This window comes from Marmota flaviventris, chromosome 10, assembly GCF_047511675.1.
Source record: "Marmota flaviventris isolate mMarFla1 chromosome 10, mMarFla1.hap1, whole genome shotgun sequence".
NCBI lineage: Eukaryota > Metazoa > Chordata > Mammalia > Rodentia > Sciuridae > Marmota > Marmota flaviventris.
Genome location: NC_092507.1, coordinates 98,691,266 through 98,714,539, shown reverse-complemented (window position 1 = coordinate 98,714,539; position 23,274 = coordinate 98,691,266). Strand labels below are relative to the sequence as shown.

Below are 23,274 nucleotides of genomic sequence, written 5' to 3'. Positions count from 1 at the left end.
GAAAACTTTTTCAAACTTACGACAAAGGACTGAGACTTCCTAACTTCTTCATTTAGATTATTTTGCATCTCCTGAGTCATTTTCCATAAAGGATCCATTTCCTTTAAAAATTTTCCTGAAAAATAACCATAGGCTTTAGTGTGAGGGAAGACATTCTTGTAGGTGTCATTCTTTCTGTACTGGAAAAAAAGTACTGTTTTGGAGAAGAGCAATATTGATTTAGAAGAGTCATATTAATTTTTACAAATTAATCTAAATTAAGTTTACTATTTGGAATATCAGAAGAAAAAAATAAAAATAAATAACTAAATACAATAAAAGTTTGAAGTTATCCTAGATAATAAGTCCATTTCTGGAGAAGGTAGTTTTTACATAACCTCAGAACAAAAGGGTCCTACCTACAGTAAAAGAAGCCCATGTTCCTAGTGCTAGACATCTGCCCTACTGCTGCCCTGATTCTATATATTTGAATGATGTATTTATTTTTATTTTCAGTACTAGAGATTGAACCCAAGGTTTCACACATGGTAGGCAAGCATTTACCATGAGCTATATTCCCAGCCTCTTAAACAAACAAAGAAAAGGCTAGTGCTTGCTCAGTTGCCCAGATTTGCCTGAAACTTGAGATTCTCCTGCCTCTATCTGCTGAAGAGCTAGAATGGAATGGCTACCATATCCTATTATTGGACAATGTTACTAGGGGACCTTACTTCATGAGCATTGAACTTAGTTATGATTATAGTGTCAAAACTGGGAAGCATTTGAAGCATTTGTATCTTGAAATTTATACTGAAACACCACTACCTCTATCTGCATGATCATCTGCCCCATTATCATAGGTTCTCATCTTTCTTTCTGATCTGGACACTACAATATCTGAGTTACTTCATGGCCATCACTCACCCTGTACTCCTCGGCCATGCATGACACTGGGATATAGCTGTGAACTGCATATTCAGGTGATTCCGCACAATGTGCACAGAGAAGGCTCTTGTCAACCTTACCAAAGAGCCCCTTTGTCTCCCCATGTGTCCTGCAGAGCTGCTCCCCAGAGCTGCTGTCTGAGTGAGATCTGGCCTCTCTTGCAAGAGAGGCCATCTTCTTGAGGATGGTGTTGGTCTTGTAGTCTGTCTTCTCTGCTATTTCTCTACACTCAGGGCAGCAGCTGTGTGTTTGGGTTTCCTCCCAGCAGAGGCAGAGGCAGGGTCAGCAAAACATGTGCCCACAGTTCATGGTGATGTGTTCTAAGAAGTAATTCATGCAAATGTAACATGTGAGTTAACACTGGAAGTCTTGCAAGGCCTGTGAATCCATCTTTCTGAAACCAAAACTATAGGGAGAGGGGGGCGAGAGAAAAAAAGGAGACAAGTGAGACTTATTTTTCTGTTTTGATGAGGGAATTTAAAAAAAATAAATAAAAGGGCTGTGGACAGCCCTCCTTGTTAGGTTGAGTTGTGCCTAACCTTTCTATAAACTTCCTGCAACACTAAATGAGATTTGGAAAAGATAGGCTGAGTTTGTTCTGACACACATGACAAAATGAGAGGAGCATGATCTTTATTTTAAAAATGCAACTTTCTCAATCATTTGAGCAAGTTAAATATTGGTACAAAGAAAAATGTTTAAGGAGATTCCAGACTGACTTACATTGGCTGATCACTCTGAGTACCCACCTAAAATCTCTCTCTCTCTCTCTCTCTCTCTCTCTCTCTCTCACTCTCTCTACTCCCTTTTGCCCATCTCTATGACTCAATGACTGTAACAAACATAGATACAGTCTTCATGCCAAATGTCTATGCTCTCTGTGTCTCAAACCACAGATGTAATTCTCTAAAGATAATTAAAGTTACATTTAATTCATTTTGAAGATGGCTTGATTTAATCACTTTTGGGTTCAAAACCCATCTCCTAGAACTGAAAACAGAAAAATTTTTGCTTCTAACCTTAATTGTACAGTTTCTTTCAAATAACAAAATGTAAGCTGGGTATATTGATGAACCTCTCTTTTCCCAGGTACTTGAGAGGCTGAGGCAGGAGGATTGAAACTTTGAGGCCAACCACAACAATTTATTGAGATTCTGTCTCAGAATAAAAAAAGAAATAAATAAGAAAGGGTTCATGATGTGATTCTGTTGTAGAGTGACATTGTATTCAATCCCCAGTACCAATAAATGAATTAAGTTTTTAAATTTTCAAATTAGAATATAAGACTGGGGATATAATAAGTAGTAGAGCACTTACTTGCCCAGCACAAGTAAGGTCCTGAATTTTAGCCCCAGGTCTGAACAGAAAATTAAAAACTAATGTCTTCCATTAATTTTCATTAAAGAAAATAACTTTTTCCAGAATCAGTTCTGGCTTTCAGAGGGTGCCTTCATATTTGAGGTGATGTGTATCCATGATGCAGTAATAATCAGCAATACTTAATCCATTGTTATTTAAAACAAAATCAACTAGAGACCCAGTTCAATGGTGCATGCCTACTATCCCAGCTTCTGGGGAGACTGAGACACAAGGGAACTAAGTTTATGGCCAGCCTGGGCACCTTCGTGAGACCATTTCAAAATGGGTTGTAATATTGTGATAGATTAGACCTGGTTCAAACCCCAGTAAAAAGAAAGAAAGAAAGAAAGAAGGAAGGAAGGAAGGAAGGAAGGAAGGAAGGAAAGAAAGAAAAGCAAAAAAAGAAAGAAAAGGAGAGCATAAATTAAAAATGGGAACATGGTGCTTTCCTCTCTGTAGGAAATTTGAGAGACTACACTTTAGTTTAGAAATGCAGTTGGTAAGCATGATAAATGCATCTTAATTTCTAGTTTATTTCTATAGTGATCAATGTTTTAACTTGGAAACTTCTGCAATTTTGTTTCATCAAGTGGAACACATTTTAAATCTACTTTGTGAACTAAAGGTTATAAAGGGACAGAGTGTAGGACTTTTACAACAAGGCTTTCACAATCCAAAGTATACACTAAAATTTGAAGCTGGGTGTATAGCACACACCTCTAATCATAGCTGCTCTGCAGGCTGAGGCAGGAGGATAACAAGATCAAAGATTAACTCAGTAAAAGTGAGGCACTAAGGAACCCAGTAATATACTCAATAAAATACAAAATAAGCCTTGGGATGCGGCCTAGTGGTTGAGTGCATCTGAGTTTAATCTTTGGTAACCCCCCGGCAAAAAAAAAAAAAAAAAAACAAATTCTAAATTGATGTGCATAAAACTATTGCATTCATACAATATACTGAATATTATAAGCACTTTATGGGGTTCCGAAATTGATAAAATTGCTGAAATATTTCAGTTAAGACATGCAAATTCTAACAAAACACAAGGTAATAGAATGGAAATTACTCAAATCACTCAGGAGAAAACAATATTTTACAAATGGTCTAGTTATATATATTTTAACCAAGAAAAAAAGTAAGTTTTTTTACTTTGACAACACCCAAATAGCTTGTCAAGTAAATTTAAACAATTTTTAGGTGATAAAGACAGCTTGAAAGCCTTTACTCTAAATTCCCAACTCACCACAGTCAGCTATGGGAGACCCAGGTCTGGAAGTTCTGGAAGATTTGTGTGTGATAGTAGAAGCAAATGTGACTCCATTTTGTTTTATGACTTCATCCTGTAAAACAACCATGCCAAGTAGAAGGGTCATGACTGGAGCAAGATGTTCTTTTCTTTTTGCTATAGAAACCTTTAAGAACACGGAACTACCTAATGGGGCATTGTTTATGTAACTAGGGTAACTGGGCTCTGTTTCTGTAACTGGGGTGACTGGGCTAACTGTCATTGGTTAGGCTTCCCGTCACTTCACTGCACTGTCCCACTTCTGTAATCTGGCTTGCTTGAATTGGCTAGACCCCTGAACATCCCTTTTGCAGTTTTTAGGCTTATAAGGAGTGCCCTTGCAATTGTTGGGGCTGATCAGTGGAACAGCTGTATGTTCTGGTCAGTTGCCACTAGTGTGCTTCAATAAAGGCTTGATTCAATTATACAGGAGTGGTGTGAAAGTCAGTTTATTAAATCCCGGGATGAAGCTTTAATTATAACATTTGGGGGTTCATCCAGGATCTACTTATAACCTACCCTCACACCAAATTTGCCTCTAATGATGGGCCTTTGGAAATCGGCCCCAGAGTAGAGGGGAGCTCCTGAGAAATGTTCCTCAGCTTCACTCAGAGGGCAACTCCAATCCATCCTAGGATGCTCTGAAAAGCCTCCTGCTGGCCTGTCAGTTCTGGTGAGTGGATTCTTCTGGGGAAAAGGTCAGATTGGTTGCAGTCACTAACACCTTTCCCAAGAGAGGATGAGACTTTATCACTGTCTCCCTGGAAGTCTCCCTATGTGACCTCATCTGTCTGTATCTGGGGCCCACTGGAGGTCTCCCTGTAAGGCCTCATCTGTCTGTGGGAAGGATGAGATGTGCCCTCTGCCCCATTAGAGATCTCCCTGTGTGACCTCAGTGATTGTTCCTTTTCCTGTGTCTGTTCTGCTGTTTGTCATTTCACCAGCATCTTTCTTGCTGTTTGTCATTTGTCCAATGTCAGTTTGCCATCCGTTTGTCCTATTTATCTGTTAGTGTATGGTCCAATGTCTGCCTTGCTGTTTGTCATTTGTCCTGTGTCTGTTCACCAGCCATTTGTCTTGTGTTTATCTGTCCGTGTGGTGTGCAAGGGCTCTTTTCTTGTGCTCATAACCCCTCTTCCCTCATTAGGACTCCTTCACTCCACTGACATCATGAAGCTCTACAGTGATCTCTTTAACTTATTTTCTTAACAATTTTCAGGACTTTGTCTGTTGGTTTGTTTTGTTTGTTCCCTTTGTGTTCTGTTTTAATGTCTACCTCAGTTTTTTTTTCTAATGGAAAAAAATGGTTAAAATGGTTTTAACTGTGCTTACTACAGCTTGTATTTAAATGTAAAGTGCTGCCAACAGGACTAAAAGAATTGTCAAAAGTAAAAGCTAAAGGTAAAAAGAAAAAGGCATTCTAGAGATTGCCTTCATTTAGGAACTGAGCCAGGTGGCCAACTGGGTAAATGATGTCAGTCCCTAGAGAGGACAGATTAAAACTAAAGTGTTTTATAAAATTATTATTCCTAAATTGTATAACAAAAAGCATAATTTTGTGTAGAAAATTTGGTTTTTGTCTCTCAGTATTTGCAAGCATGAATAATTCCCAGCTACTAAAAAATGGTCTACAGATTTTTCAATGTCAGGCTAATAGTTGGTGGCCACTCTCCAAGAAACCAGAAAAAAATAGTTTAAAATGGGATCCCAACCTGGAGGACTCTCCCAAGAAGACCAATGAAGGTGTGTCTTCAGGAAGTTCCTCCAGGGAAAAATAAGCCCCCTTCATTTGTCTATGTTCCCTCAACTCTTTTCAGCTTTCATGAACAGGACCACCTCAGGAAAAAGGCTAGAAAATTTTAAAATTCTATATTTGTGAAATTCATAATATTGATCCAATATGCTTAGGTTAATATGTTTTTCTGATTACATTCTGCTTTATTCTAAGGCCAATTTATAAAGGTTAACTCTCAATCTAATAGGTTTTTTAAAAAATATAAGATACAGGCTTTTGTTTGTTTGTTTGCTTTGTGTGGGTGCACTGGTGTACTGTCCATCTACATGTATTGCCATGTCTACATATATTTGGTACAAAAAAATTGACATATGAGCGCATAAATTAAAATTTTAAAAAATGGATTCAGATACTTTTGGTTAATGTGATTTAAAAGGTTCAATTCAAATTGGAAAAAAATAGATAAAATTACAAATGTTTTTAAAGTTACTAATGCACAGTTTTGTTTCTAGATAGTTAAACAGCTCTTAAAATGTTAATTTCTATAAATTGTCTGACATCCATTGTTTCTAGGATTTTTCTATAACAGGGAAAAAAAGATTACTAATACTATTCAATGCACTTGTCTGATACCTTGTTTATTTAAAAAATCTGTTACGTAAATTACATCTAAACATATATAAAATTAATCATGGATGAGTTGGTTAGAGACATCTAATTGGTACAAAGTTAAAATGCTGAGTGTTAAATATAATATCAAGTTCTCTTAACTCCTTAAATTCCAGAAGGTAAAATATTTAAACAATGTTGGTGTTTCCAAAAATTGATAAACTAAAAAGAAAATTTGAAATCATTTTTTGTTATTATAAAAACAGCTTCACAATACATTACAAAGTCCCAACAGATATAATCCTACATACAAAGAGTCAAGTGGTTTCAACTGTATTTCAATTAAAGTACTGTAAATAACAAATATTTCATCTTATTGAAATGGATTAATTTGTCTAAATTCAGAAATTTATAAGGGTTATTTCAGAGATACACAGAAAAAAAGGACCAATGGATTAAAAATTATTAAAAAGTTCTAAATGTAAAAATATATTTAATAAAAACCATTTCCAGGTAAAAAGTCTTTATGTGGTAAAGTATAATTATAATACATATAAGTAAATAACAAAAGGCTCTAATTAAGTAAAATAAAGGTCTATAAATAAAAGACAAATATTAAAAGGTTTATATGTAACTAAGTTGGTTATATATGTCACACAAATAGTTAAAACTATTCAAGGTTATTCCCTAAGGACAAATAATAATGTACTGATATATTTATATGTTAAAATAATAAAAACTTCTACAAATATTAATTACATTGTGTGTATTAAATTTTGTCCCCTAGAACAAGTAATCTTGGAGAAATTAAGGTTTGTACATCTGTGGCTAAACAGCAGCTGTTATTTTAAAGTATTGTCCTACATTACAGAGTCTAGATTTTCCGTTAGCGTTTAAAGGAAAATTAAAACATCAATAAAAGTATCGTAAATTGCTCTTCTTTACACATTAAATGTGTTCATATCTTTCAGGTATACAAGTCTTTAAGATAAAAGGTTTAAAAGAACATTTTATCAAGCTGGTATTCTCTAAACTAAAATTATTTGTAGTGGTAATTTAAACTTATAAAGATAATAGATTTTATTGGGGATTTAGTTACATTATTTGACGTTTGGTAACCACATCGTATGTTACCTTTTACACTTAAATATAAAATTTAAATACATTTTGAAAAGTAATGAGAGCCTAATCTATTTAAAGATTAATATTATAAAACATTTTGCCACTTTTCCACATGAAAAAAAAAAGTTAAGCACTCTCAGCCTTTCCTTAATTAATGTTTCATATATATGTCATATTGTGCTACTAACATTTATACAGAGTCAGGAAATAATATATGTAAATGTTATAAAATGATATCTAAAAAGAGAGACAAAGACCAGCTTCAGAACTAAAACACTTTACCTAAGATTTGTAAAGAGCCCTGTCTTACCTGAGATAAGGCTCTGCCTTCCATCTTACAGCATGTCAGAATAACTTTAAAGTAGGCCAGATTTCAGTTGATTTAAAGTTATATTCAAAGATTAATTTTATTGGAAAGATTACTGTGATCTCAAATAGGAAATATAATATATAACTCAACCAAGGTTCAAAATTATATACAAGCTAAATATGTTTTTACTATTGTTAATTTCACTTTGTATTTTCATTATAACTAAAAGAAAAGTGATCATGACACTTGGAGCAACCAAGAGACCTTTATTGTGGCAATGTCTGATTAACAGAGAGAGAGAGAGTGCAAAAGAGAGAAAAGGGGAAAAGAAAGTGCAATAGAGAGAGAGAGAGAGAGAGAGAGAGAGAGAGGAAAAGGAAAGTGGAAGAAACACAGAGAGAGAGAGAGAGAGAGCAAAAGAGAGAAGAATAAGAGGAAGAATGAGAGTGGGAAAGTGAGAGAAGAAAGAGAGAGTAAAAGAGGACAAGAGAGAGTACTTATAACCCAAATCTATTGGGGTCTCTGGGTCTGCAAGTGGCCTTATTGGCGTGCAGTGATTGAATCATACAGTAGTTGCTAAGGGTTTTATCTTCTGCCTTCAGACAGACTGGGCCCTCAGATTTGGGTTTCCATTACACCAGACAGGTGAAAGTCAAGTGTTCAACTTTAAGTGGTGTTGAATGTTCAGCCTGGAGTGGGGTTGAGTGTTCAGACTTTGGGCAAACAAGCAAAGCTAACGTTTGTTGTCGGGGTCCTGCCCTAGCAGGGTCCAGGGAGTCCCGAAGGATGGGTGGCATCAGCGAAAAGATGAGACAGGAGTCGTTCGGTTGGAGCAATCTCCAGAGAGAGAGCTAATGCAGCTTTCTCTGGGTCATCTTTTATTACAATTTTTCTCATCATTATAGATTCAGAATACGTCATTGATTATATAATTTAAAACTTTGCCAAGACATGACATTTCCTTAACCATGATTGGGGGTACAAAAAAATGTAACATTAATTTACATTTTTCCAGGATATGACCTTCAGTTATGTAATTATTAAAAGTACAGAATCATTAATAAAATACGTCACTAATTTACATTTTTCAGATTTTCCCAAGATTTACTATTTTCCCCAAGATATGCTATTTTCTTGTTAACTAATGCCAAACTACGTAACCAGACTCTAAGTCTCCTAACCAATCATTAACCTAAAGTACACTTGTACTTTATTTCTAATCTAAAATTCCCATCTAAAAAAGTCCCCTTAAATCTTATATTTAAAACATCCTAAAGTTTACAAATCATTTTTAAAACATATCAGAAACCTAGACAACTACAAACTTAAGAATTTCTAAACTTAAGAATCTAAATAAAATAATATTTCTAACATTATTCTAAAACTGTGTCTTATAAAGCTGTTTTAATTAATTCCTAAATTTATTCTCATAAAACTGGTTGAGCTGCTTTCTCAAAGAGCTTCTTTGTTTCTCAGTCAAGGTGCACTAGTTCTCAAATCTTTATAATCTTTCTCAATAGAAAGTAAGTTCTAAACATCAATCCACTTTCCACCAATATTAACTATGCTCATCATATATCCCTATGTAAAATAAAAAAGGGTTTATAAAAAGATAAGAATATATCTTTATATGTTTTAACTTTCCTAAGTGTATAATATAACTTTCCTTAATCAAAAATGAAACTGCATGTAGTGAACTTTGTAAAATAAGCATAATGATTAGATTTTCTAAGAAGCCGGAAATATGGTCTTGGGTTCTAGTTGATATAATCAATGTTGTGCCTAAAATTCTCATGACCTTTCAAAGGATGATTGTTGTCCGTTATCAGGTTTGGCCACAATGTACTGAGATAGAAGAACAGCCTTCTACTTTGTCCTTGATATGCTGGAGGTAATCAATGTTTATTAATATAATTATCTAACCCTAAGTAACAAAGGGATGTTTACTGAACACAGAGGTCATGACAAAAAGTTATTTTTACAAAACATATCATTAACTAATTTAACTAAATGTCATGTCCAAGTTCCTGATAATTCTGACAATGTTAAAGATTTATGTTCCCTAAAAAATGTAGTCCAGCAACAGGATATAAATAATAAAAGACTAAATTAATGTACTGCTTAAATATATTGTTATCATTACAAATCAATATATAAATCTGATTTAAATTGTGGATTTGATAGAATCATTGGAAGAAATGGACATAGCAACAGCTATGTACAGAAGAACCTCTGGAAGATTGAAAAAGTCCTAGAGTCGACCACAGTAATAAGTTAGTGTGATTCTTTTTATTATCCGTTGTTTTCTTTTTATGTGTTATAATTTTTAGTAATAAAAATAAAACCTACAAAAAACATGTTTTAGAAAAGAAAATCTATATTAATAAGATAAAAATCTGCCATAAAACTCACATAAGAACTTATTTAAGTAGGTGCAGTTATAATTAATTTTAAATGAGGCAATATTTTGTCTATGCTATTTGGTTAATTATGTGTATATTAAAATAAATCAAACAATAAATATTATATATTCATGTATTTAGTTAGTATTGGAATAATTTTATCACATTTACTTACTAAAAGTTATGGGCTTTAAGTACATTTTTGAAAGGCTTTCAATTACTATGGAAGGCAAATTACCATTATTGTACTATGAAATAAGTGAATTATCAAGGAATTATACCATCCAATATTGTAACAATATTACATAAGTACCTCCATATACTTTTAGAGATGTTTGTATGACATTATTTTGGGATTTTAAAAAAATTGTACCTTAACATACTTAATATCTGCTTGGTCCTAGCCCAGCAATTCTACTTCTAAGAAATGGAAAGAATTCATTACAGAGCATTTATCAAGTACAAAATCTTGCTTTAATAATTTCTCTTCTTTTGTCATGTAAAACATGACATACTCAGAAGAATGTATGTGTGTATTTCACTTACCTCTGAGCTTCACACGTTCCCCGCACGGGCCAGCAAATGCCGCAGTCTGGCTGGGCAGATATCACGAGCCACTCAAGCAGGAACAAACTTTTATTTCCGAACTCCACTAGCACACTCCCCGGGAACTCTCCTGAACACCACCCACGCGGTTCCTCCAGGAACACACCACACACCAACCGGAACTCCCTCCCCCGGGATGCGTGCACACTCACTCTAGGAACACCACTAGAACTCAAAGGGAACTCCAAAGTAGCAGGTGCCTGAGGCAGCAAGAGCCATCCTATTACCGGACAGTAAAGGTCTAATATACAATTGAATACACAATCTGTTTTAATCCAACATCATCTTAATGGCTCACCTCTCAACCATACTTCTGGTAAAATGCCAAGGGCCATTCCAACCCGGCTGTGGCTCTCAGCACTGAAGGATGAGTGAGGAATAGAGGGAGAGAATGACACTCAACAATTTTTTACTTTGGATAATGTTTGAGAAGAATAAGGAAATTGGATTTTAGTTTATTTAACGTGGATAAAATAAAATGTATACCTACTTCACCAAAATGGGAGAATTCAGATGAATACCTTGGATTTAAAAGAGGTACATATGTAATAATTTTGTGATTAACATTTGGTTTGAAAGTATAACTGAAGTCCTCATTTACAGGATCCAGTTTTTGCAGTGGCAGCCGCCTCAGCCAGAGAACCCAGAGATGTCTTCGTTGCAAATCACTGGAATCCTGAAACGCTGAACAAGTTCAGAAGTAAGACTGAGCAGTCTGGAAGTCAGGTTCAATTTTTTAGGGGATTCCTAAAAATCATATGCTTCCCATTTCTAATTTTCTGATATGAAAACATTTATATCTTCTTTCCATGTCTAGTCATAATATAATGATCAAGACTGCACTTCTTAACTTATAGCTCAGAGACATATGTTAGTGCACAAGAAGGAAGAATATTGGTGTCTGGTGGTTATTAAGCAATACAATGCACTTTTCACAGCAGAAATTAATAGTTTGTTGATTTATAATTTCTAATTCCTAATTTCTAGCTTATTCTAATTTTAAAGATTGAAATATTAGTGTTTTTTTAATCTATTCTATATTCCAAGTGTACTTACACTATGCAATGAGCAAATAATAACTACTATGCATATAATGCAAATTTTAATGTACCAAAAATGACTAAATTTGCCTTAAATAGAATGGTTTTAATACCAATAGATAGATTTCAAAACAAATGAAAGGTGAGGGATCTGTGAACATGATTCAGCCAAGTTATTTCTCCACTAGAGAATAGGTTTAGATAGCAGACAGCTGAAACCCAAGTTAGATTGAATACAGGGTCTCAGCAGATAATGTAAGACAGAGATTTTTTTCAGTAAAGTGTGCCGACATTACTTTCTATCAAATTATTTGATGTTTCATAATGAAGCAGGCACAATCATAGTAAACTCATGTCTATTTATTAGTGGTGTGAAAAACAATCAACTAAAGAAGAGTTTTCTAATAAAGACATTTGACTGTGTCCTGAAACAAACTAGACAAAGTAGATATTTAAACACACATTACATGATACTTTCAGTTTTCTTATTTTGCACTATACTTTGAAAATGTCTTGGTGTTACAGAGGACATAATCACCATTCTCCATACATCAGCTTGTGTGAACTCTCTCTGCTCTCTATCATTCCTTATAGGATGGGGAAATGAACAGATCCATTGGGGAGACAGCCTTTGCCCAAGGAATGCAAATGTAATTTTTGACCTTATGGGGTTTTTTTTGTTGTTGTTATTGTTGTGCAGTGAATAATGAAATGATACAAGGATGAGACAATCACTATATGAGCATTTAAGATGAATTTAGAAATAGGATATTTGGAGATGATGGCACAACTGAAGAGCCCCAGAGAGTGGAAGGATTTGCTGCCTGGGGTGTCCAGGTCTTTACCTCTGGTAGGCATTACTGGGAGGGGGATGTGGCAAATGCCTCCAACTAGGAGCTGGGGGTCTGTAAACATTCTACCACTAGTCATAGTTTTGACAGTGAGCAAACTTTTCTACTATTTCTCTTGAAGATGAACAACCACTGTAGTCTCCACATCAACTCGCCACCCTTAACTCATTATGTGCAAAGACCTCAGGGTCAGAGTGGGGTACTTCTGGATAGTGATGATTCAAATATCAGATTATATGATGCTTTCCGAGGTTCCCTCACATATATTCTTTTCTTCCTCCTTCAGTTGCCCTCTGAAGACTATTCTCTTCCTAAGATCCCAAATGAAAATGAGGCTTTCCTGGAGGACTACAAATTTTCAGGCTAGCGTGGACATTTTAACATGATTTTAAAAGGAAATGATAGCGGTGTACCCAGTAGTAGAAAACTTGCCTAGCATGTGTGAGGCCATGGGTTCATTCCTCAGTATTGAAAAATAGAGGTGAAAAAAAGAGAAAAATATGTTAAAAATTAAAAAGAGAGGAAGAAAATGAGAGAAAAAAAAGAAGATTTTTTTTTAATGAGAATTAATTGGTGAATACCCATGTCTGAAAAAACTGTGTTCCTGGGACCTTTCCATATCAAAATAAAACCCTACACATAATGTCTCTGGTATGAAATCCAGGTATCTGAAGAAGTCTCTTTTTTCTAACTAGTCATTTATTACATCTCTGCTCAAAAGCTTTTCAGGGAAGCCATCTCTGCCTTCATAGACCAAGGTAGTTCCTCTTTTTTCATACTCCAAGCATATTATGTCATCTCCTAATATTCAACAAACTCTCACCAAATTCATGGTTAATTATATCAACTCTAAATTTAACAACAGAAGGACAGTTTTTGTCACATTTCCTACTATATTCCCATTACATGGAATGCAATGCTTAAAAGATAACACACAATACAAGTGGAATGAAAAAGCAAATTAATTAAAAATTTAGTATTTTTTTTCAGAGAAAAATTTTAATATTAACAACTACTATTATTGTGGTTTTTTTAAATTTTCTCTTCCTGGATTAGTGTATTATCCCAATTTATTTCATGATTAAGAATAGGAAAAGCCTAAGGAAAAAGTTTAACTGTAAAGAAAACTTATTAAAAGGCTAGTAGAGCTTTGCAGCACTTTAACACTATTCCTGGGCCCCTAATTTAAGATTTTGTATTGATGTAGAAGATGCAAGGGAAACATAGTGAGTAAGAAGGGGAAGGACTTGAGCTGTTTGGTACTGAGTTAACAAGGAAGAATACAACATGCACAAAAATAACCAGGTTTTTAAAGTATGATGAATTTTCAGTTTTTGACACATCTAGATAAAAAATTTTTGACTTGATATACTAATGATAGATCAAAGCACCAGAAATAAACTTTATTGTAAAGAAAACTTACTGAAATTTCATTCTCTCTAAGCACCACCAACTTCTGCTCTATGCACAGGGTGGCTGCATTTCATGCCCCTAGGGAAAAGGTGAGCCCATGCTGCACCTGTGCTGGGGTATGCAGGGCTCATCAACCACTACTGCATTTACTTCAATTGCAAGAGGTGGAGTAACCCCAACTTATAGATCACACTTTGGGAAGGAAGAAAGGAGAACAAGTTTTTCAAGGAGACAGTGGGTTTTCTATGTAACAGAATCCTAAAGATGCTGAAGTTGTTCAGAAATTTTTCCATTAAGAAATACCTTTTGGTAAAGAGTTACAAGCTCAAGGTGAACATGAGAAAGGGGCAGACCATGTGACAAATGCAATTGCTGTGTGTGGAAAGCTGTAGCAGTTGCAGCTGATGTTAACAGCAAATTCACCCACCACAGGTGTTCCAGAAGGTGCAGACTAAGCTCCCAATGACTAGTCAGAGAACTTTAAGTGCTGGAGCTTTGTTGATGACCATGTAGAATGGAAAAAAAATGTTGACATAATAAAATCTCATAATTTTTTCACCTCTTAATTTTTAAATTTCTTAAATTGAAATTTAAGCAGCTCTGGGGGAATAAAGGCAAATATGTTTTTTATAGGCTATCCTACACTGACATCTACCAAAGTTAATGTTCACTTTGCATGGATCCATTTGTTTATTTTTCCCAGTGAAAATGTATTTTGATAAATGAAGTTTATGAAAAATAACAGTCCCCAAAGAAAAAGGAGGACAATGGATCCTGAGGGGATGAGGTAAATACTGACCTGGGCTCTAGACTTTAAACAGTCCTCCAGTGAGGATGGGTCCTGGAGGGAGAAATCAAATAGTGAGCTTTGGTAAGAACAATTCCCAGGGGTAAAAAGTAAATAGTATGTTCCAGGCTCTGGATTTCCATCTCATACTGGTAATAATGGGTTACAGACTTTTATTACTGGTTTCTTGACTGCCCAAACCAACATATTCTGTTTGTCTCCAATGATTAAGTCACCCTCATTATAACCTATAAAACACAGATCCCTCTTGTACCCAGTGACCATTTTCCACCCTGAAAATGTGCACCTACAATGCAATAAATTAACTAAGAAATGCAATTAACTGTAAATACTACATAACCATTCTTAGGTTAAAAACACCCAGTTCTCAGTTTAAATAAAGGCAAAAATTGTAGAAGATAACAGAAAGATGTGCATTTTTAAGTTTGTACATTTTACCGTAAATTTGAAAATTTGATAAAAACTTATTCATTTTTAAAAACCATGCAGTAAAATCTTTGAGAGATCATTTAGTTTTAATTAGTCTCTTAAATATGTGAGGTGTGCTGTAGGGCCCATAACTTGGGAAGCAGCAAATGTTGCCTATATGAGGGACTCTCAGGTTTTAGCACACTGAACCAGGATATAGCAGTTGGCACACTAACACCACTGGGTCCATGACCTTGATAACTTGGCCTTCCTTGTGTGTCAGAATGTTCCTTTCCTGCATTTGACCTTTTAGCCCACTGGTCACCACTGGTAAGCATGTTGCTAGCTCATAGGGTTATATGATCCTCAGATGAATCTGCCCAGTAGCACAATATACATAAAAAACTTGCCTATGCAATAATAAATTAGATTGAGTTCTCAAACCTGGTGTCCAGAGGTCTTCATTCATCTCTATTGACATACCCTTCTCAGCTGTTTGGTGGGCTTTGGCAGGACAAAGACAGCCCACAGTGTGCTGCTGTGCAGTATTAATACCTTTACCTTCTACATGTATATCAATCAACTCAAAATGTTTTGTTTAAATTAGTGTATTTAATGTATTCTTGATAGTTATCTCCTTGTATTTTTAGTATATGTGGTTGCAAATAACAGTAGGAGATAGAACAATGTGCACACTGTTCTCTCTCTGTGTGTTTTATTTCTCTCTGCTCACTTTCCTCATTTACAAAAGCAGGGTGTTCACATCTCTGAAGTATCCTTTCAGGTTTTACTTGATTTGTTTTATTTAGCATCTTCCAAACCACCTTCACTTGAATGTATTTGGGCAATGGAGCCTTGCATTTTTTAATATTCTGAATTCTGCATGCTTACCTCAGCATTTTAATGATGGTACAATACTGAAACAAAATAGTTCTGTCACTATTCTGTGAGTTAATCTGAAAATTCATATTTAGTTAACTCAAATAATTATCTTGTAAAAATCTTTGTTCCACTTTTGCTTTCCACCTCATGTACTTCCCTAATTCTTCTTCAGCTTTATTACTTTGTCTCATGGGATGAGTGAGATCTATTCTTGTGACTAATTTCTTGAAAAGATTGGCAGTGTGATGGTGCCCCCTCTGTCATCCTAGCTGTGTAGAAGATGTAGGCAAGGAGACTTCAAGTAGAAAGTTATAATCAGAGAGGTCCTAAGCAACTCAGTGAAAACCTGTCTGGGAACAAAAAAGTATAAAGATCTGGGATGTGGCTAAGAGGACTCTAGCATTTAAGCACCTCTGGGTTCAATCCCTTGTAGCAAAAATTAATAAATAAATAAAAGAATGGAGCTAAAGCTGGTGGGACCTTTTACTCTGAAATAGTAGCATATTATTTGAAGCCACAGACTTAGTTTCAGAACTGAAAATAAAGATCCTTGGTACATAATAGCCTCTGTTACATCAAGCCACATTTCTCATTATACAGGCTGCCTGTATTCTGTCTACAATTCTGTGGAGAGATACTAAAATATCTGCTGTGTACCAGACTATATTTTTATTTACTTATAAAATTTTCTTACCTTTTACCTTGTGTTTGTCGTGGGCATGATTTTGAATTTGGCTCCAGATTCTGCCTCTAGCTAGCTGCACAGCCGCCTCAGGCAATTACTCCCATATCTCTGAAGTCACATCCGATATTCTTAGGAAATATATATTTTAGGCTTATTTCACAGGTATTTACTAATTTTGTGTTCTGATCTCTTAAACACTGTTTCCTGTTGGTGACAAAGTATGATAGTGAGGGGTGATACCTGTGCTAACAGGCTGGTTAGTGACTTTTACTGATAGTAGGCCAAATCAAAAGCAGTGTGGTGTTGACTGGCCACAGATTGAACACAGCCAAGAAAGAATTCTATGGTCAAACTCAAAGTAGACAGAGTGTCAGAGGCAGAATACAGCTGTAAGAGGGGAGGAGCTTTTAGCCAAGCAGGGATAGAATGGGCCCAGAGAAATGAGGGTTGGCTGGAGAGATAAGAAGCATCTTAAATTGACCACCTGAGAGGTACTGTTCTGTGAGCTTGGTATCACTGGGCTCTCTGGAGACAGTTGCCTTCACTCCAGAAATAAAAATTGCAGTGAGTGATCAAGGCCATTTTTTTTAAATTTAAATGAGAGGTTTGGTGCTTTAAAATAACTACCATGGAATTTATTTGTTTAATTAAGTATTTATTTATTTATTGTCTCAGGGATTGAATCCAAGGGTCACTAAAACACATTTCTACCCTTTTGATAACAGGATCTCACTAAATTGCAGAGGGTCTTGCTAAGCCCAAAGGCTGGCTTTGAACTTGTGATCTTCATCATCTTGCCTCAGCCTGCTAAGGTGCTGGGATAATAATCACTTACCACCATGCTGGCTAACTACCAGCTACTTTTGAAAGCTAGCTCTGTTTAGAATAAAAAATCAGTTGTCTTCCCCCTGGAAACATAATTGCTGAGCACTATCCATTCAAATTTTGTAGTTTACTTAATGATCGAACCAGGAATCCCTGATATTGGATAAATGATACTCAGAGAATGAGAATAAAGTCATCCCAAATTTAAGTAGAGAAATATCAGCTTGAATGCCATACACTGACATTGCACACTTGTATGGAATCTTTGGAAATAAAAACATGTATCAGGGTGTGTAATACACTTATTTGGACAAAGATCTATTATTTGTGAAAGAGCATAGAAAGTATAGATCATCCTGTGGATGGGAGTGCTTCTATGAGTGGATAACTGGAAATGTTTATATTTTAGTGAAGTACATAAAACCTCTTATAGTGTACATGGTAGGCAATCAGTACATGTTTAATGTTTGACTAATCTTAACTCTGAGTAAGTTTGATGTGGATGTTTGGGTATTTTGTGGTATCATTGCCAAGGAAAACTTATATGCAACAAACAATCCTTCATTTTCTTTACCGATAATATTACCACCAAAAGAAGAGCTAAAAGAATTGCATAAAATCTAGTCATAATTATAAAAAAGCATAACCAGGGGATTTATTTCTGGAATGTGACAAGGGAATAATCTGAGGTGTGTCATTAATTCAGTTTCCTTTACTAATAATACTAAGTTTTCTTTATGTGTCAGCTTCACTCAGTGGAGTCAGTAACGTAGATTTCCCTTAAGGAGAATTATCCACCCAACTGACAGACTGCATAGAACAAAAAGCAAATGATGGGAGGTTTTACCTTTTCTTGCTTACTTGCCAAACCTGAGACACAGTATATTAAAACCAATAATAAGAAATGTTTTCTTAATGTGTCAAAATTTATATTTAAATATGTATATCAGCATGATTTTTATCATTTTTTAATTACATTTAGCTTTTTTACATATCTGTAATTTGTTTCTGAATGCACAAGTCATATTCAACTTTAGGCAGAAAATTTCCAGTCAAGCAGGCCCAATACTAACTTATTAGAAAACCTACACCATGGCATCATTGCATTGTGCATTTAAGTTCAGGAGCTATTCTTGTAACCTACATAAACTGCAGTTAACTTCAAATACTATATTTGGTTTTGAACATGGAGATTGCTCATCTATTTGGAATTTTGAACCTGAAGGTTATCTAAGAGCCTTTATAAAGGCCATGCATCTAGGCTGCTTCAAAGCAAACAGCAAATAGGAAGAAACTCACCCTGAAAACCACGTGTCTCCTCACAGGAAGTACACAACCACTACATTTTCAGAAAGTGAACTTTCTATGTAACGGTAACAACTTAGATATTTCTAAATATCCGATTTGACATCCATGTACATACTTCCCTCAGTCTTTTTACTAGAGCAGGGATTTCTTCCTTTAGAACCAGTGAGAAAGAAAAAAAAAAAATCTCCCTTTAATGGGGTACGGGGTGAAAACAAACAAACAAACAAACAAAGCCAGGATACTTTAACAGTCCCAATGACCCCAGGTGGGTTCTGATGTCAACAAAGTACATCAGAACAGGCAAACCTCTTCATGCCTGGGGCCTGCAGGTGGGGCAGTATTGAGTCTGGATTTCAGGGCATTTCGGAATAATCACTCCCACTTGGCTGCCCAGGGTGGCTGGGTGATGGGTAGGTTCTGCAGCAGGGCCGGGTTCTCAAGGGTCCCCACAGGGAGTCCAGAACAGGCCTTGGCGGTGCTTTCTCAAATTCTGACCTTATTCCACCTCTCCCCCAACCCAGTCCTGAGGCTCAGCACCAGTCCCCAAACAGAAAACAGAAACTCCCCAGGCATCCCGCATCTCTCAGACTCCCCATAGACCCTTATTTTCCACAAAGCCACCCAATGCGTCCGGGTCAGGGACCCTGACCTCCCGCCATTTCTCCACATCGCTGAAGCACAAGCAAAAGGAGAGAATCTCAAGGTGATACCTCAATTGGGCCGGCGAAACCAGGTTCTGGGCCCGAGATCCCCGCCTGGCTTCCTTTAGAGCCATATTGCCTCACTTGGCAGCAGCATACGACATCTGCCTCAGCGTCCTGCGCCAGCAGATCCACCACCTTTCCTTTGCCCTCTTCTTCCCACTGCACGAGGAGCACTAAGGTCACCGTGTTCCCTCCGCGCCTCGCCATGGGAAGGCCGCAGTCACCTTTGGGCAAAGAGGAAGCTGCTGGATTAGAGTCCAGGAACGTCGTGGCTCAGGTGAGGCAAAGCGGACAAGAAAGAGAAATGGCGGGCAAAGAGTGCCCGAACTGAACTTCTCTGCTGCCACAAGCCACATGCGGTAGAAGAAGGAGCCAGAGGTCGACCCCGCCCCTCTCCACCGCCACCCCCTGTCCACCTCTCATCCCTGTCCACCGCTCCCCCCTCCACCACCCCTCCCTGCCTCCACCGCCCCCCTGCCCCAACCTCCCCTCACCTGCTCCCCCCACCCACCCTACAGCCAGGCCCCCTGCTCCCTGCCACCGCCTGTTCACAGGGGGACCCTGAGTGCCCCGTGCAGACCAGACTCTGCAGCATCCTCCACAGGAACTGGCCCTGGAGGCAGCAATTGCCATGATTTTTATCATTAGATAACAAGTAAGCTTTAGCTTAAAAGACAGAATAAAATCCAGAACATATCACTGGTGTTTCTTGACATTGTTCTGGTTCCTAAAACATATTTAGAAGAGAAAATACAGCAGAGGTGCAGCAACTGGAAATGTTGCCATTATTATCTGAAAATGATTGTTAACTGAGAAAAAAAAATATAAATAGTAACTAGAATACGTAGAAACAAGGAGAGTTCTGTACATTTCAAAAAACAAGACAAAAGGATTTTAAGTGTATTCTCCTAATGATAACATTTTGAGGAAATAAATAGATATGACCTAATTAAAAATTCTACAATGTATACAGATATCAAAACATAACACAGCACTTCATTCATATGTACAATTTTTATACTTTAATGTTTCAGTTAAGAAACTAATTCTAAAAACATAGTTAAGAACAACTTAAACACAAAAAACTCAATGTTTTTCATATAAAAATGATACAACTACTATGATGCTAACATTAATGAGAGCAAAATATGGAAATAGCAAAGAGTATTGAGTACACACACACACACACACACACACACACACAGATATTTCTGCCTGTATAATTCTGCCCATTCCCAGGTGGGAGAGAGATACCAGGAGTTGGTACATTTTTTTTTAAGGTACCTACTCAAAGAACCACGCAATAATTCTCACTCCAGATTCATTCCAAGAATCCTGAGTAACAATTTCACAGATTGCGGGTGTCACAGGTTTATGGGTAGCTGCCTATCATTACTGGAAGCCTAAAAGTAAAAGCAAAACTTACTTCAAGAATACTCAGTGTAGTTTTGTGTGCATTCCATAGCACAATTATCTCATTCTGTAATCTTACAATCTTTTTTTCTTTTATTCTTATTTTTTATAAATGACAGCAGAATGCATTGCAAATCACATAACATATATAGAGCAAATTTTTCATGTCTCTGGTCATATACAAAGTATATTCACACCATTTGTGTCCTCATACATGTACTTAAAGTAATGATGACCATCTCATTCCACCATTTTTTCTACCCCCATGCCCTTCCCTTCCCCGACCTCTCCTTTGCCCTATCTAGAGTTTGTCTAATCCTCCCATGCTCCTCCTCTCAACCACACCATGAATCAGCCTCCTTATATCAGAGAACACATTCATGTTGGCAAGGATGTGAGGAAGAGGTACACTCATATACTGCTAGTGGGAAAAAAGAAAAAAAAAAAAAAAAAAAAAAAAAAATATATATATATATATATATATATATATATATATATATATATATATATATATATATATATACACACACATAGTTCTAGATGGGTTTTCCTTTCCCAGTTTACAAAACTGTCATAGATACTAGTGATCCACATTTCTTTCTTTCCAACCTGAACTCCTTTTTGTTGATAGTTCCCTCAACATAACAACATAGAGTATGAACAAAGATGAAGTCTAAGTCTAAGGATTGCCCCAGGGAGATGATTAGAGCCACTGCCCTCAGACCCACCACATCCAGTTTCATCTCCACTCCTAGAGTCTATGGAGTCACTTCCTTCATCCTCTTTCTACTTGTTCTTTGCTGACCCTTATGAGGGATGATAGTTGTTAGTTGATTTCCATCTGAGCAGTGTTGGGTGAGTCCCTCCCTGGAGACATCAGTCCCTGCTTCTTTTCAAGGCCTTCTTGCAGACTTTCAGCTGATGGGGACTGTTGGTCTATTCGTTTGAACTTGGGGTTTGGGCCTCCTGCTTTGGTTATGTTTTTACGCTTCCCATAGCTAGTCTCTTTGTAGGAGGCATACTCCTTTGGTGACAAACTCATGAGCCAGAGGTCCAGGTCCACCCTGTACTGTTTCTGCAACTCCTCAGCCTGTCTTGTATATTGTTCCTTCATGCTCTGTGGGACATGCTGCCAGCGCCTCCCAATCTCTACCATACGCTCCCTCAGGGGCAAATGTTGCAGCTCCCTACTAGACCATGAATCTTTATGAAATTTGTGATATCCATTCATGGGAGGCTTCTTGGGCTCTCCATGAAATTTCACCTTCTCAGAAAATCCATCAGTTTCTGTTAGAGATGTCACAATTTTTACATTTCCTTGTAACTTCTTTCTGGCTTTGGTTTGGCACCTCTTATAGACATCAGATGTTTTGGAGACCTGAGCTAGATCAGGGTGATTTTCTTTGAAACATGCCAGTTTTTCTTCAAATTCCCGTTTCTCCTTCTGAAAATCCTCAATATATTTCTGCTTTGTTTCTTCTGGCAGCTGCTTGTATTTCTCAGTCAGGATCTTGGTCAACTCCTTGTTGTTCAGCTCAGGGTGCTCTTGGGAATACTGGGCCCAATTCTCCTTGTAGAAGCGGATGTAAGCAGTCAGGGGTTTTTTTGGGAAGTCTGGATGTTTGTCATATTTTTTGCATTTTGTGGGAATTTTAACACATTCTTTGGCTTCCAGAACTAATTCTTTCAATGTACGTAACTTCCTCAATTTACGAGAAATCTCTAACCACTTGCCTTTGCACATTTCTGCAGAGAAATGCTTAAAAGCTATTTTTTCCCAGTCCATATTTGAAAGGGTTGTCTTGAATGTTTCATTATCATTGCATTGAACATTATTCTCTATATTTTCCAGTAACTTCAGAATGTTTTTGTCTGACCAGCAGTCTTGGCTGTGGTATGATGCCATTTTGAGATTTCTCTCTGGGCCACTGAAAAAGTCTCAGTTGTTGAAAAAGTCTCAACAGGAACTCAAACTCCTCCAGTCTCACAACTCAGCAGATGAATTATTCCTAGAAGTTCTGTAGTATGTGTGATATTGTATTTCAAAACAGAAAGAGAAAGAGGGTTATTCTCTTTCATTAGTTGTTAATGAAAATAACCAAACCTCACTTGAATATGTTGCTTGAATAAAGTTAACAATGTAAATGGAAGAATATTTACATCTAAAATAAAATTTATGCTTGCTTTTTATATGATGCATGTGCAATATTTGAAATCTCTACCTCTCCAGCCAGGCTGCTTCCAAAATCTTGGCAAAGCCTCCTTGAAATAAAACAAAATAACACAAATGCAGTCTACTCACTCCAAAAGCTTCAGATAACATAAATACCCTGAAGACCAAATAAAAAGACACAATGAAGAGAACTGGCTTAAAGGGAAATGTATTCCATTCTGTCGTGCCCTAAGTTAGACACTTCTAAAGGCAGCCCAAATAGGTATCAGTAATGGTGAAGCTAAGGAGTTGGAAACAACATAATCCAATGAACTGCAGTGAACACCCCAAAAATGCCTCAATCATGGTCTATGGGTAGAAGGTGGACATGCAACCTGTGACTGATGAACAGATGCTTCAAGACCCTGGC

General features: G+C 36.6%; 1 protein-coding gene across 1 annotated transcript; it reads right to left on the bottom strand.

Annotated features, from left to right (window-relative positions):
- Positions 1-21,518: 21,518 nt before the first annotated feature.
- LOC139707400 (upstream-binding factor 1-like protein 1) lies at positions 21,519-22,604 on the bottom strand. Its single transcript, XM_071618636.1, has one exon. The coding sequence runs from the start codon at positions 22,596-22,598 to the stop codon at positions 21,519-21,521; it is 1,080 nt and encodes a 359-aa protein (XP_071474737.1). The 5' UTR covers positions 22,599-22,604.
- Positions 22,605-23,274: the final 670 nt, after the last annotated feature.

Excerpts from the sequence above, each read along its gene's own strand:
- LOC139707400 (XM_071618636.1), bottom strand. The coding sequence starts at position 22,598 with ATGGCATCATACCACAGCCAAGACTGCTGGTCAGACAAAAACATTCTG.